The following is a 13,462-nucleotide window of genomic DNA, read 5'->3' on the forward strand; positions in this document are numbered from 1 at the left end:
TCACATTTGGTTATTTAACCAGTTCGTGAAATAATACCATCTTGATTTTTGTTGTTGTTGTTGTTACTGTGTTAAAAGTAATTTCAGGGTTATCTATTTTAATTAACTTGATTTTCAGGTGCTCATTGCACACTGGACATATACACAGATGGACTATATTGATGTGGGCGGTCTATTGAAAGTACCCCTACCTGGAGTTAAATAAGACCTTTTCTTAGCCTATACCTCTGTTATTTAAACCATCACCATTTTGGTACTATGGTGAGGGGAGTAGGCAGTAGAGGTTGAGGAAGGAGAGACTCCAGCAAACATGTTACTTGGAGTCTTGGAAAGAAAATAACATTGATTGATTAAAATTTCCAGTTTTTATCTTCAAAAATAAAATGTAGACATCTTTTTAAATTAAAGAATGCAAAAATGGTATTATGCTGAATCTCCCTTGCTTAGGTTATCCTGTTATTCTTAAATCTATACACATACAGGTTCTCTAAGTCCTCAGAGTTCAGCTAAAAAGTTTAAAAGCAGTAATGTGTTTTCTCACATACCATATTTGCCCCATTAGATTTATTGAATATGACTTCACATTTATGTTTGTACAGTGGTTACAATGTTGTATTTTTTTCTAATGCTTTCTACAATGATATTAACTTGTAATAGCAAAAAGTTCTACTGGGGCATCTACTGAAAATATACCTAGTTTTCAGATCATATATAAGTAAACAATCCATTTGGATTAGATTTCATCATAGGCTAGGAACATGTGCCTTGTGAGGAGAAGTGATGAATATTTCAAGAACTTAGACGAGACATTTGTGAAATGTGTGCTCTTAACGTGCTCCAGACCTTTCCTTCTGGTCAAATGCCATTTCCTTTTCCTCTTCCATAGGCCCTTTATGGTACAACCTCAGAAACAGCAACTTGGAGACGTTGTGCAAACTATGTCAATGGGAATATGGAAAATGCTGTGGGGAGGCTTTATGTGGAAGCAGCATTTGCTGGAGAGAGTAAACACGTGGTAATGTTTTCAGAATGATACATTGTCAGTTATATAGGGCACTATCAGTTTGTTCACATTGATGAGCGATTACAGTTCTCCATCATGTGGCTAAAATTTTATTAATTTAGGCAGAGAACCTCTGAATCATAGTATGCCATTGTTTCCCAATAAATCTTCCCTTGCTTTCCCCAAGAGTCTAGTTATGTTTCTGCTCCTAATACTGTCTAGTCCAAAACCAGCTCACCGTTTTCCAGAGGCAGTGTATTTGGAGTACCCAGTAACATGTTCTATTTATATAGTCATTTATTATAAACTCTTCTATTTTCAAAATTGCCCCCAAATTAGTATTTTCTTAAAAACATAGAAAGTAAAACAGGATTCATTTGGAGTGTAAGAAATGTGCTTTATTTTTCATTGTTAGGAAAATGAAGACCATGGAACTTAATGGTATGGTGAAAGAATTTGTTGAAATGTCACTTTATGCTTAGCTAAACCACTAATGGTAATGATAACCCTAATATTTTATGTTAGTTCTTCCAGTATGATAGTGAAACCATTACATTCTGAAAATGATTTTTACCTTATTGCATATATTAAGACCTATTTAATCAAGAGTGTTGATAATAGCAATATTGCTTTTAAAATATAACGGTCCCATATATTTGTTAGCTTAGGTCACAGTTTGTCTATAAATTTACATTTATTAATATATTAAGTCATACAAAGATAGCATGTAGCTCTATTTTTAAAAATCTGTGTTACAAAGAATGAATTAATGACCTATATTTGTCTTCCGTTCTGATTTGAGGTTGAGGATTTGATTGCACAGATCCGAGAAGTTTTTATTCAGACTTTAGATGATCTCACTTGGATGGATGCTGAGACCAAAAAGAGAGCTGAAGAAAAGGTAAAGAGCAAGCAGCTAACCAGCAAAGAAAAATCTGTATAGGAAAAATTAACTTTAAAAACATTTAGGAAAAAAAATATAATCAAAGATTGCATAAAAACTTGTAAGCTCTTTCAATATGTAATATTTCCCGAAAGAGTTTTTGTGGATAAAGATGTATTTCTACAATTTGAATCTTTTATCTCTGCAACCAATACTCTAGCAAGGTGAAAATGTTAAGTGTCTGTTCAAGCAAATGTAAGGTGGTGCATTATAAGATCTATAATTAAAGAGATGTTGAAGAAGCTTTTTGATAACTATTCCTGCCTGCCCATAAGGTGCAGCTTTTATTGAGACTTTTACTCTCTTGCATAAGAATAAGTCTAAGATTTCTCACGAAATCTTAAGTTTAAATTTACTGTGATCATTTGTCTTTATAATTACATAACAACTAGGGGGAATATGTCCTGTGAAAACTGTGAACATGCTTTATGAGCAACATTCACATGCATCCTGACTAATCTCTGTAGTTAGGGTGGCAGAAAAAGCAGACTCTTTGGATTGATAGAGGAGACCATAATAAATGTATTTTAATAAGATAATCAACCTCTGGTCTAGTTTTCTTTTAGAATTAAATCACATGGAAGGATTATCTTCTTTCAGCTCTCAAAGAGCCCTGAGTGGGTTAGGCCTAGAACCTCAGCCCCCAGTATTGCTATTTTTCCATCACTCTGGCCAGCTCTTCAGACATTCAGGTTGGATTTGCTCCTTTCATGTCACAGCTGTGCATGACATGGTTCTGCTTGGTAAAGCCAGTTGGATTGTTCTGGATCAGCATTTCCAAAGTGGTGTCACAAAATACCGAACATGCAAGTTGTTCCACAAGAGGCTCATGGTCAAAAGAGTTTAGTATACAATTCTCGTAGAAAGGCTTCCCTCATCTCACCCAAGGCTAGGTTACATGCTTCTAGGGCGTGATTTTATCATACTTGGGAGTTAATATTTATTTCACTGCTTATCATTGCTGTTTACAATAAGCTCTTTATGGGTGGGGGTGGGGGAACAGAAAATATTGCATAGCATTATATCCTCAGTCCTTTACAACATACGTGGCCTTTGGAAGACCCTTGAAATATGTTGAGTGAATAAATTGATAAATTAATTTCCCATCTTGGACATTTATAATAACTTAGGATTCTAACCTTATAATCTAACCCATTTTTAATTGTAAGAAGTCCTGCAATAAAGAAACTTGCTTAATGTTTTTGCTACAGTATTTACTCAAAGTAATTGACAATGAATTTTTTTGTGTGTACTAGTTTATACTTTCTGTAGAATTTGTATCCTTTAGCACACTCTTTAAGGAAATGTCTTACAGGAAATAAAGTATCATTGAGTGGGGGCTGGTTTGTCATGACTGATGGCAAACCTACAAGAAAATGGGTTTGGCTTCAGTGACTTCAGTGATACATATGAGGTCTGATCCACTGACTGGGGAAACCCTGGGCTCATGTAACAGATTTATGATAAAACCACATCCATTTGATGGCAAACCATGTAACTCAGAGATACAGGCTAAACTCTTCATGAAAATTTTAACTTAATTAAATTATTTAAGAGTGATATGAAATGGTAGAATCAGAAGTCAAATATCATTGAGAAAACCAAGATAGAAATAAAACAAAAATAGAAATAGCAAGTAGTAAACAAGTGATAATGAAATAATAAAATAAGTAAAGTAAACCATTTTAAAATAATTTAAAATGAACTTTAGAAATAGTGGTAAATAGGCCGGGTGCAGTGGCTCACTGATGTAATCCCAGCACTTTGGGAGGCCAAGGCAGGCAGATTACTTGAGCCCAGGAGTTTCAGACTAGGCTGGGCAATGTGGCAAAATGCTGTCTCTACAAACAGTACAAAAATTATCTGGGCGTGGTGGTGCATATTTGGGAGGCTGAAATGGGAAGATCACTTGAGCCCAGGAGGTAGAGGTTACAGTGAGCCCTGATTGCGCCACTGCACTTCAGCCTGGGCAACAGAGCAAGACCTTGTCTGAAAAGAAAAAAAAAAGAAAGAAAGAAAGATAGTAGTAAATACATGATAAATATGAGCTGGAATAACAAGGAAAACTCTGTTTTCCACTTACCTAATTAATGTCATTTATTGAACTTGAGAAGATAGGTACACTGATTTTGGAGAACAAAGGAGAACATAAAAACTCCAGGAACCAATATTTAGGAATAATATTAGCAGTAAACCTATAAGCCCATGTTTGTTTTCTCAGCCAAATCAATGAGGCAGAAGATAATTATAACCTGCTAGAATGGAAGCTCTAAATATTACTCCTTCTAAAAACTTGTAAAAATAAAAAAGCCTTTGAGAGAAAAAGTTCATAAAACTACAAAATATGTGGAACAATGAGTTTTGTCAGTTTTCATGTTGGTTTTCTTGAGAAAGCTGCAGCCTGTAAGGATAAGGCATTAGAAACTCAATTTCAGACCCAATTTTCCTTTGTTCTTGAATCTCCCAGGAAAGATCCATTGCAAAGTTCTCTGTTTAAGAACGTCAGACACTCGTTTTATGAACAGTATGGATGAAATTATTCAATTGCTAGTCATGGACAGATTATAAGTGTGTATCTGAAAGTTACTTAATCATCTTCACATTCAATATTATAATTTTCATAGGCCTTAGCAATTAAAGAAAGGATCGGCTATCCTGATGACATTGTTTCAAATGATAACAAACTGAATAATGAGTACCTCGAGGTAAGTCTCTATAAAGACTCTGGACTACTGATACTTAGGGCTGATAGTAGTGTCATTTTTAGCTATGGGGTGCCTGAAATTATGTGAAGTAGCCTAAAACCACAGGTCATATTATATAAAGCCTTCAACGCTGGCAACGCTGGTGCCAGAATGATATTTGTTTTAGCCTTTTTGTTTTCATTAGCCAGGACTATATTTGGTTATTGTTCATTTTGTTTCCATATATTCCATTTTAAGAACAGTGAGTAAAATCTGGTGTCCTTTAAAGAGTATCAAGGAAGGGATAGACATCAAGGTGGTGAACAACAGGCAAGCTCCTTATCACGTTTTACACAGGCTTCGAGTTTTCCTCCGCCTTCTAAGTTTTCCTCTACTGGATAAACCAGTTCATGCCTACTATATTTTAAAAACAAAACAAAACAAACCCTGATATTTGAGAACTGAAAACTATTTTGTTCTGCCCTGGTAATGTAACAGCTAAAAGAGCAGAGAGTTGCTTAAAGTCACTACAGTGCTGATTTCAGACTCAACTGAAAGTCCTGTTGCTAACTTTGTGGTCACCACAACTCCATGATACCCTGGTGACAGTGAGGTGATCCTTGCCCAGGTACTGGGATGACAGTAATTCCTCATTCATTGATTACTAGTCTAGCATGGGGATTTGCAAGCCATACTGCCTTCTTCTCTCTTTCCATTTGCAGAAGAAACTTGACTTTCTCTTTTAAATGATCTGGTTACAGTTGGAAGCCCCAGGGGTCCTTATAGCAGGAGTGTAGTGGCTACGAACATAGACTGAAAACCAAGTTCCTTGATTCCAGACCCCAGTTCCACCACTCATTTAAACTTGGGCAAGTGACTAAGTTGTATCTCAGTTTCCTTGACTTTAAAATGGGGATAGGAGCCCTTAGTTCATCGGTATTAAATGAGCATAATATTAGATTCTATTAGTATAACAGAATTGAATGAGTATAATGTATAATTTGAAGAACTTAGAACAGTACTTGGCACATGGTAAGTACTAAAGAAGAATGTATTATCCATATGTATTATGTGAAGATTAATGTCATTAATGTGAGGTTTGTTTGACACTTGATTTCATTTGATTATCGTAAAATAATAGACAGAATTTGTGATTTGGCTGGAGTACTGACTTGTGATATACTAATAGAATTAGGTTAATTGGAACTACATCCTTTTTTGGTAAGTTTTTTAATGCTCTCTGTTAACTTTATTGACTGATATAATTTAAGAAAATCCCTATGTTTTTTAGCAAAAATTTTGAAGATACTGGTTTTAATATTTCTCCCCAAATCTTTTATATAATATAGTTGAACTACAAAGAAGATGAATACTTCGAGAACATAATTCAAAATCTGAAATTCAGCCAAAGTAAACAACTAAAGAAGCTCCGAGAAAAGGTGGACAAAGACGAGTGCGTATATTCTCGTTTCTAATGTGCTCATTTAGAAGCAGGTCTTTCCCTCCTTTCTTTGTTGGATTAAGTGAAAGAGCCTCAGTTAGAAAAATATTAAAAAGTACAAAGTCCTCTTTTTATTGAGAACTTCTAAAAGCATCTAATTATGGTATACTAAAGATATGGGTCAAGAATTTAACCAGATTAAAATACCTTTTTCGTTAAGGTATCCTCAAATTTACATTTCTTTAGTTTCGCCTTATATCATTGCCTGTCAGCTCAATTTTATTTGTGAACAAGATTCTCAAAAACACCTTAGTTTAAGTAAGCCAATTCATAGCTCCTTTGAGCCTTCTCTTAGGCCTTACTCTGTGTCCAGAATTTTCTTCTGCTGACAGCCCCCTTTTTTCTATCAGTCAATCCCACAACTCCATCCCCTTCATAGATAGTTAATGTAAGACTTTTCTAATCCTGTGGTAGTCAAATAGGAGATACCGGGAACAATTCTTATTCATAGTCTTCTTATGCTCTTAATCTCTGCTTGTTAGTGACATCAGTACTTCATAGTATTAGTTTAGAGTTTATTTTTTCTATTAAATAGATATATCTAACATATTTATCAGCATGTGTGTTTATGCCCCTAAACTCCTAGAACCACTTATGTTGACTTTTTCTCCCTAGGCTCCTAGCCCCTAGAGAACAGGGGCTATTCTTTTTGACCATAAAGTCTCAGCATCTAGCATACTGAAGAATCTCAGTTAAAACTAAATTAATGACCTAGTGAGCACGTGAAAAATAAATATACTGACTTGATTTGTGTGGTAACTAACACAATAACATGCCAAAGAGGTGCTTGTTTCATTCATGCATTCATTTATCCTTTCATGCATTTATTAACATTTTGGAACATGAAGTCCAGGTGTCATTGGGTACTAGGAGAATCAAAGGTGAACTTTAATTACATTCTGAGAGCAGAAGATAGACAAGACATAATGTAATAAACAGCACCACCAGGAGAGAAATGTCGTGTCAAGCAAAGTACAAAGTGCTGTGGGCTTATTTGATCATAAGACTGTTCCGTTCTCAGTAAACCAAGTACAGGTTGGACAAAACTACTAATAGAAATGCCAATACATTTCAGTAATAAATCTAACTCAGCTGCTAAAATAAAAATGGTCACATCTGACTGGACCCAGTGGCTCACATCTGTAATCCTAACACTTTGGGAGGTCGAGGCAGGCAGATCATGGGTCAGGAGTTCGAGACCAGCCTGGCCAACATGGCGAAACCCTGTCTCTACTGAAAATACAAAAATTAGCCAGGCATGGTGCCATGCGCCTATAATGCCAGCTACTCGGGAGGCTGGGGCAAGAAAATTGCTCGAACCCAGGAGGTGGAGGTTGCAGTGAGCCAAGATGGCACCACTGCAGTCTAGCCTGAGCCACAGAGAAACACTCCATCTCAAAGAAAAAAAAAAATGGTCACATCCAAACATTTCACTATCATGGCTGGTGAAGATATACAACATCATCTTTAACAAATTCAAGAAATTGAGGAAGTCAAGAAGTCTGCATGTGAGATACCCGAGTTAATCATTTAGCTAAAAGGCCCTCCCTCTGCTTTTATGAGTGGCTGGCGCCTGCAAAGGGCAGGGATTTACTTTTTTTTTTTTTTTAAGATTGAGTCTCACTTTGTCACCCAGGCTAGAGTGCAGTGGCACCATCTCTGCTCACTGCAGCCTCCGCTTCCCAGGTTCAAGTGATTCTCCTGCTCCAGCCTCCCGAGTAGCTGGGATTACAGGCGTACACCACCATGCCCAGCTAATTTTTGTGTTTTTAGTAGAGATAGGGTTTCACCATGTTGGTCAGGCTGGTCTCGAACTCCTGACCTCAGATGATCCACCCGCCTCAGCCTCCTAAAGGGATTTAAATTTTAAAAGCTCTTGCTTCATGTGGTTTCTGATGCCTAGTATGTGTTTCCAAAAAAATCTCAAACATTATGTCTTAAGGATTTAGCGCCAGTTGGTAAAGAATTTTAAACATGTCATTATAACATAGAGATAGTGCTGAATCGGGAATGTAATAGCCTTTGGTTACTTAGTAATATTTCTAAAATATTTACTTCTAGTAACATGAATTTTCATTTAGAGTTCATAGAGCAAACGTAAATCTCTAAAGAAAAAGATGTACAAGAACAAAACAAAATGAGTCTCTTGTTGTTTTTAGACTTGATGTTATTTTGTTAGTTTCTCAGGACAGAACTTTCTGTGATGGAATTGTAATGGGTGTTGCTAGTGTTTGTGAATCATAACTATTGAGCACTGGAGTTAACTTCTTGTAAAGTACAAAGAGGAATCTCATTGCTGCGTCTCTCTTGCTGTTCTGCATCAAAATGAAAGCATACTGACATTGATAGGAGCCAAGTCAATAAATATTTATTGAGCAGCTAGCCTATGCAGAGCACTGTGCTAAACAAAGTAGATGATAAAGAGAACAACATGTTGCCCTTTACTCAGGAGGCTATGCTCTTAAGGGGTAGGTGATTAAAAATTAAATCTGATGAAAGGCAAGGTTTGGTCGGTGCTATTACCAGGAAACAAAGTGCTAGAACAGCACTTTCTTCAAACTACAAACCTTTACTTATTAGTAAAACACAATTTTTCAAACCACAATTAAACTTTTACTTATTAGTAAAATATTCTCTGGAACCAATATATCAGCATTTCCATTAATATTGAGGTGAACACAGAATTCACTAAAAACAAAACAAAAATGATTGGCTCGTTTCTGTCTTCCCCTTGGTTGCTTCAAGCGTGGTGTTTTTTTGTGTTTGTTTTTTTTTTCTAATCTGGTCCAACTGGATGGTGGCACACCTCCGAAATAAGTGGAACCCCTAAAGCTGGAAGCTCAACATCTGTAACTCCATGGTACATGGAGAAAGTTCCTGAAAGGCCAGCACCACCAAAAATGGCAGAGCAGTTGGCACCCTGGGAAGTGACGCTGGAGTTTTGCCACCGCAATGAGTGCCTAACTAATACTCTTTTAGTGTTCCAGTTCTGCCATTCACTACCTGTGGCCTTTTAAAAGCCCTGCAGTTTCCTTATTTATAAAATGAGTAGGCTGTGCTAGGCTGTAGAATGTGTCTAAGGTTCTTTCTGGCACTGAAATTCTGTGGACCTTACTGTGAAGTTTTCATAAGAGCCAGGAAGTTTTCCTCCTTGGATTCTCCACATCAAATGACCCAAGGGAAAAAAAACACAATCTTGAGTAGCAGAGAAATACCTCACTTCTTTCTAAAATATCCCTTCTGATTTTTCCACTTCACCAATGTTTCGAGAACCAGCCTTCTTTCTAACTAAGTTCTGTGTAGTTTAACTTGAATATCAAAGGAAAAATAATTATGCAGAACTTATATGGGTAAATATGATGGCCCAGCAGTGGAAAGTTGAGAGTCTGTCCAAGGTGGGCAGGCAGAGCACCGGACACTTGAGACAAATGACTCTCCATAAATGTAGACAGAGATAATTTGTAAAAAAGATTATTTGACTCAGCAAATGTTAGCCAGAAAGAAGAGATACACTAAACTTGAACAAGTCACTTTAATTTCCCAGGGCAGTATCTGCCATGGCATCCTCATGTTCTACACATGTTGCAACAGATGAAAATTTTAGATTTTTACCTTTTATGCTTCCATTAAGCCAACAGAGTCTTTGCAGATTTTCAGTGTGTTTTGGGGTTGTAAGCAAAATATGTTTTATTGGCAAAAAGATTTCTGCTTTTTAGTCAGCACTTGATGAGGAATTCTGTTTTGTTTTGTTTTGTTTTGTTTTGTTTTCCAGAGGGGGAAGGGGAATTAGAAAAGGAAGCTGAATAATTTAAAGGTTGAAATTTTAGGTAGTTCTTTTTTAAAAACAAAACAAAACAAAAATATCGTCTCCAAACAACACAATTAAAAGTTCCTAAACTTCCATTTAAACTGAAAGAACTTTGCAAAAGAATTCTGATGCATGTATTTCAGGGTCATCTCTTGAAAGGACAACATTCAGCGGTACACAGTTTCTGATAGCCACCACTCTCTACAACGTGCATAGCAACAGTGCCCTCTGCCCTCCTAGAGTCACAGGATGAAATGGGTCAGCACTCCGGGAGTTTGGAGGACCCAGTGATATACCAAGGCCCAAAGAGCTGAGTGCTTACTGTGCTCCCACCACTGGTCTTAGCCCTAGGATTCAATTAACAACAAAACATGGAATATTCCTGCCTTCATGGAATTACCTTCTAATGAGCTAGGTAGACAATAGTCTTATGTCAAGTTATGTAAGTACTGAGGGTTATATAGTGTGGAATAGGTTTCACCTCTTTCCTGGAAGTTCTCAGAATTACTTTAAATCAGGAGAAAAGTCACCAAAGAAAATTCTGACAGAAACGATCCACCCACCAAAGTGTCTCCAAAATTAGGAATCTCTCCGAATTTAGCATACCAAGTGTGTGTGCACATATATGTGCATGTACACATATATAAAGCTAGCAAAGACTAAAAAGATTGTGCCTTGTTGCCAAACAGAACTACACACAAACAACTGGTAACATCTGGGAAAGAAGTAGTAATTTTCCATTACCTTTCATTGAAAGAGAAGTGGCTTCTCCCAGTTTAGTGTCAGAATGAGAGTGCTAGCCTCAGACAGATTCAGGTAAGTCACCGGAGGACTTCAGTTATGTTAGCAACCAGTATGCAGCAATAGAAGTTCTTTGGTCCTACTGTGCTTTTGCCTTTGGGTAAAAAGTTACACTTAGGGATCACTGGAAGAGCCTGTGCTGTGGCGTCAGGGGGTAAGGGGAGTAGACCTGAGTCAGAAGTCCTGCTTTGCCTCCTAACCTCTGAACCTAGATTTTTTCCTTTATAATCTGGTGATAATAACTTCACTTTTGTCTTGCATGGTTGTGTTGTACATTGTGTAATGCTCCTGGCACATAACTTCGGTGCTTATTAAATAGTAACCAGTGTGACATAGTAGTAAGAAATGATCATCTTCGTTTTTAAAGAGGATGGGAAGAAAATGGCATTAATCCCTGTAATGAAATTTTGTATATGGTGCAGATCAACAGCTTAGGAGTAGGAGATTTGATTGGAAGCTGAGTAGGTTCCTATTCTTCTTAGTTTAAATATGATTTTCCCAGTTATATAACGTAGTTTGTAAGTGTATTAGGAAAGAGTTTAATAACCATATTGTGCCTCAGTTTCTATACCTGCAAATATATGGATGATTTGAAAGATGAATAAAAGTATATGGAAAAATTCAAAGTCTTGATGAGAGAATATTGATAAATGTAAAGGATTAGAGTGATTACTGTGATTACAAGATAAGAATTCTTTCCACCCAGGGGACTGGAGGAAGACACAGAAAAACTATCGTATTGCACTGCTGATTTCAAAGGAGTTGCTTTGAGACTACTAAATGCTGAGAAATTGAACACTGGCAGTAAAGGCTCACTAATAATTTTGTTGTTTTCAGTTTTTAAGTTACACGAGAGTGGGTGAAAAAAAATTTATTCTAGGTGCTTTTGCAATCTAGTGGGCTTATTATAACCAAAAGGCTATAGGATCAGTCTGTTGTCTTCTGCTCTCCTTCCCAGCTATAAAAATGATTTCTTCACACTTTCCTCAGCACTCAGTTTCTTCAGGGCAATAAGAGATAGAAGAGAAACACCTGGTTCCTCTGTCAAGTATATTTCAGTTCTATTCCCCACCCACATTGTTAGCTCAGCTTTGAGGGCCGTACTGCTTCTAGTGGCCCCTCTTTGTTTTACTGCCGAATGCCCCCAAACGAGCATAAGCTTACCTGACAAAATTACATCTCATAAATTAAAAATAAGGTTTCTTCCTTCCTGCTTCCCCACTCTTCACTTTATATCACATACATCCCCACATTCGTACACATACAGACCACCAGAGGAAGGATGAGAAATGGGAGAAGAGAGTGGTTCATCTCTCAAGTCTGATACTTCTCTGCGGAGGCTGTTAGTGTTTGACCTCCACACTTTAAAGATATCTTCAGGTAACCTACACTATTATTTTAGGGCAAGAATCACCACCTTTTCACTCTCTCTTTGTGAATTTTCTCTTCTCTGTGCTGCCAGTCAGGGTCACATTTGGGCTGCATTCAAACCAAAAGAATTTAGAGTTTTTGTTACATCACTGTTTAGTTGGCCCTGTTAATTTAACTTTTGTATTAAGATTGAGAGATATTTTGTGATTGATCACAAATATTAGACATTCAGTCTATAGCTGTTATCATCACCTTATTTAAGATATAATGGTCTAATCACAGTACTTCCAGTTCTGATTATTACCAGGGAAAAAATGTCCTGAGCTTTTGGTAATTCCCCAGACTGGTTTGAGGGCACATCAAGAACGATCTCAAAGAAGAAAAGGCAAACCCTATAAGCTAGTGCTATGTAAACCCAACACCATAATTCTAATTTTATTTGAATGTTCAGTGGTCATAAATAGCTACCTATTTTCTTTAAGGTATAATTCACAGTGGACATTTTAATAAGCAAAACTATCCCTGCTGGAAATTTGCAAACATAAATCAAAATGCAATCTTAAAGCCCTTAACATAATGTAACAGAAGAGCAGAAAAGCACTAAAACAAAAGGTATGACATTTAGTTCTACAAAAGCGATAGACACAAGATGGATAATATATAAACTTCATTCATTCATGTCCCACTGTTGTGATCTATTGTCTGAAAAATTAATTTCATGTATCTTGTTCCTCTCCTCCGTAATAACAATTTAAAAACAATTTGGATTGGCACCTTTTCTGTTTCAGTATTAGGATTTCTGACTAGTCCAGAGCCAAAAAATATGCAACTGTTATTTGTAATTACCTATAAAAGCCCATGTAGAATTCACTGTCACTAAACCAGAAGTTTGCAGTTGAGAAGCTGAACCTTAGAACCCCTGGGACCTAGATAGCTGTTAAATTAACTTCTATAGCAATTAAAATTTTAATAGCTATAAGCTGTTTACGTAAAAAATTTGCTGCCATGTTTGCCATGAAAATGTCGGGGACACATGAGAATTACCTTTTTCCAATCATGCAAGGAACAATGTTTCCCCCTAGGAGTAGTAAGAGCACATTTTCCATTTTGACCTTCTTGCCAGACAGCCTAGAATCATATCTGAACCTGAATTACAGTAACTGTCTGAATATATATAAACATAGTCATAATATATTTCCTAATCATGATTTTTGCTTATTTTCTTTTATAATACTTCACAGTCACATAAATTGCAATCTATTTGTTCTACATAGTTTCTGATCTCTCAATTTTAGTCTAATATCCCTGGGTTTACACATACATGCTTTTCTTGTGAGTCACCACAAATTAT

At 36.6% G+C, this 13,462-nt stretch overlaps 1 protein-coding gene across 14 annotated transcripts in view; it reads left to right on the plus strand.

The window, feature by feature from the left end:
• Nucleotides 1-13,462, plus strand: part of MME (membrane metalloendopeptidase) — a 105,123-nt gene that overhangs the window by 66,217 nt on the left and 25,444 nt on the right. For all 14 annotated transcript variants that reach the window (XM_005546165.5, XM_005546163.5, XM_045386746.3 and 11 more), the window contains 4 exons: nucleotides 887-1,015; nucleotides 1,806-1,904; nucleotides 4,571-4,651; nucleotides 5,980-6,083. In XM_005546165.5, the coding sequence (XP_005546222.1) occupies nucleotides 887-1,015; nucleotides 1,806-1,904; nucleotides 4,571-4,651; nucleotides 5,980-6,083 (413 nt within the window). The remainder of the gene's footprint in view (nucleotides 1-886; nucleotides 1,016-1,805; nucleotides 1,905-4,570; nucleotides 4,652-5,979; nucleotides 6,084-13,462) is intronic.

Source organism: Macaca fascicularis, chromosome 2, assembly GCF_037993035.2.
Source record: "Macaca fascicularis isolate 582-1 chromosome 2, T2T-MFA8v1.1".
Taxonomy (NCBI): domain Eukaryota; kingdom Metazoa; phylum Chordata; class Mammalia; order Primates; family Cercopithecidae; genus Macaca; species Macaca fascicularis.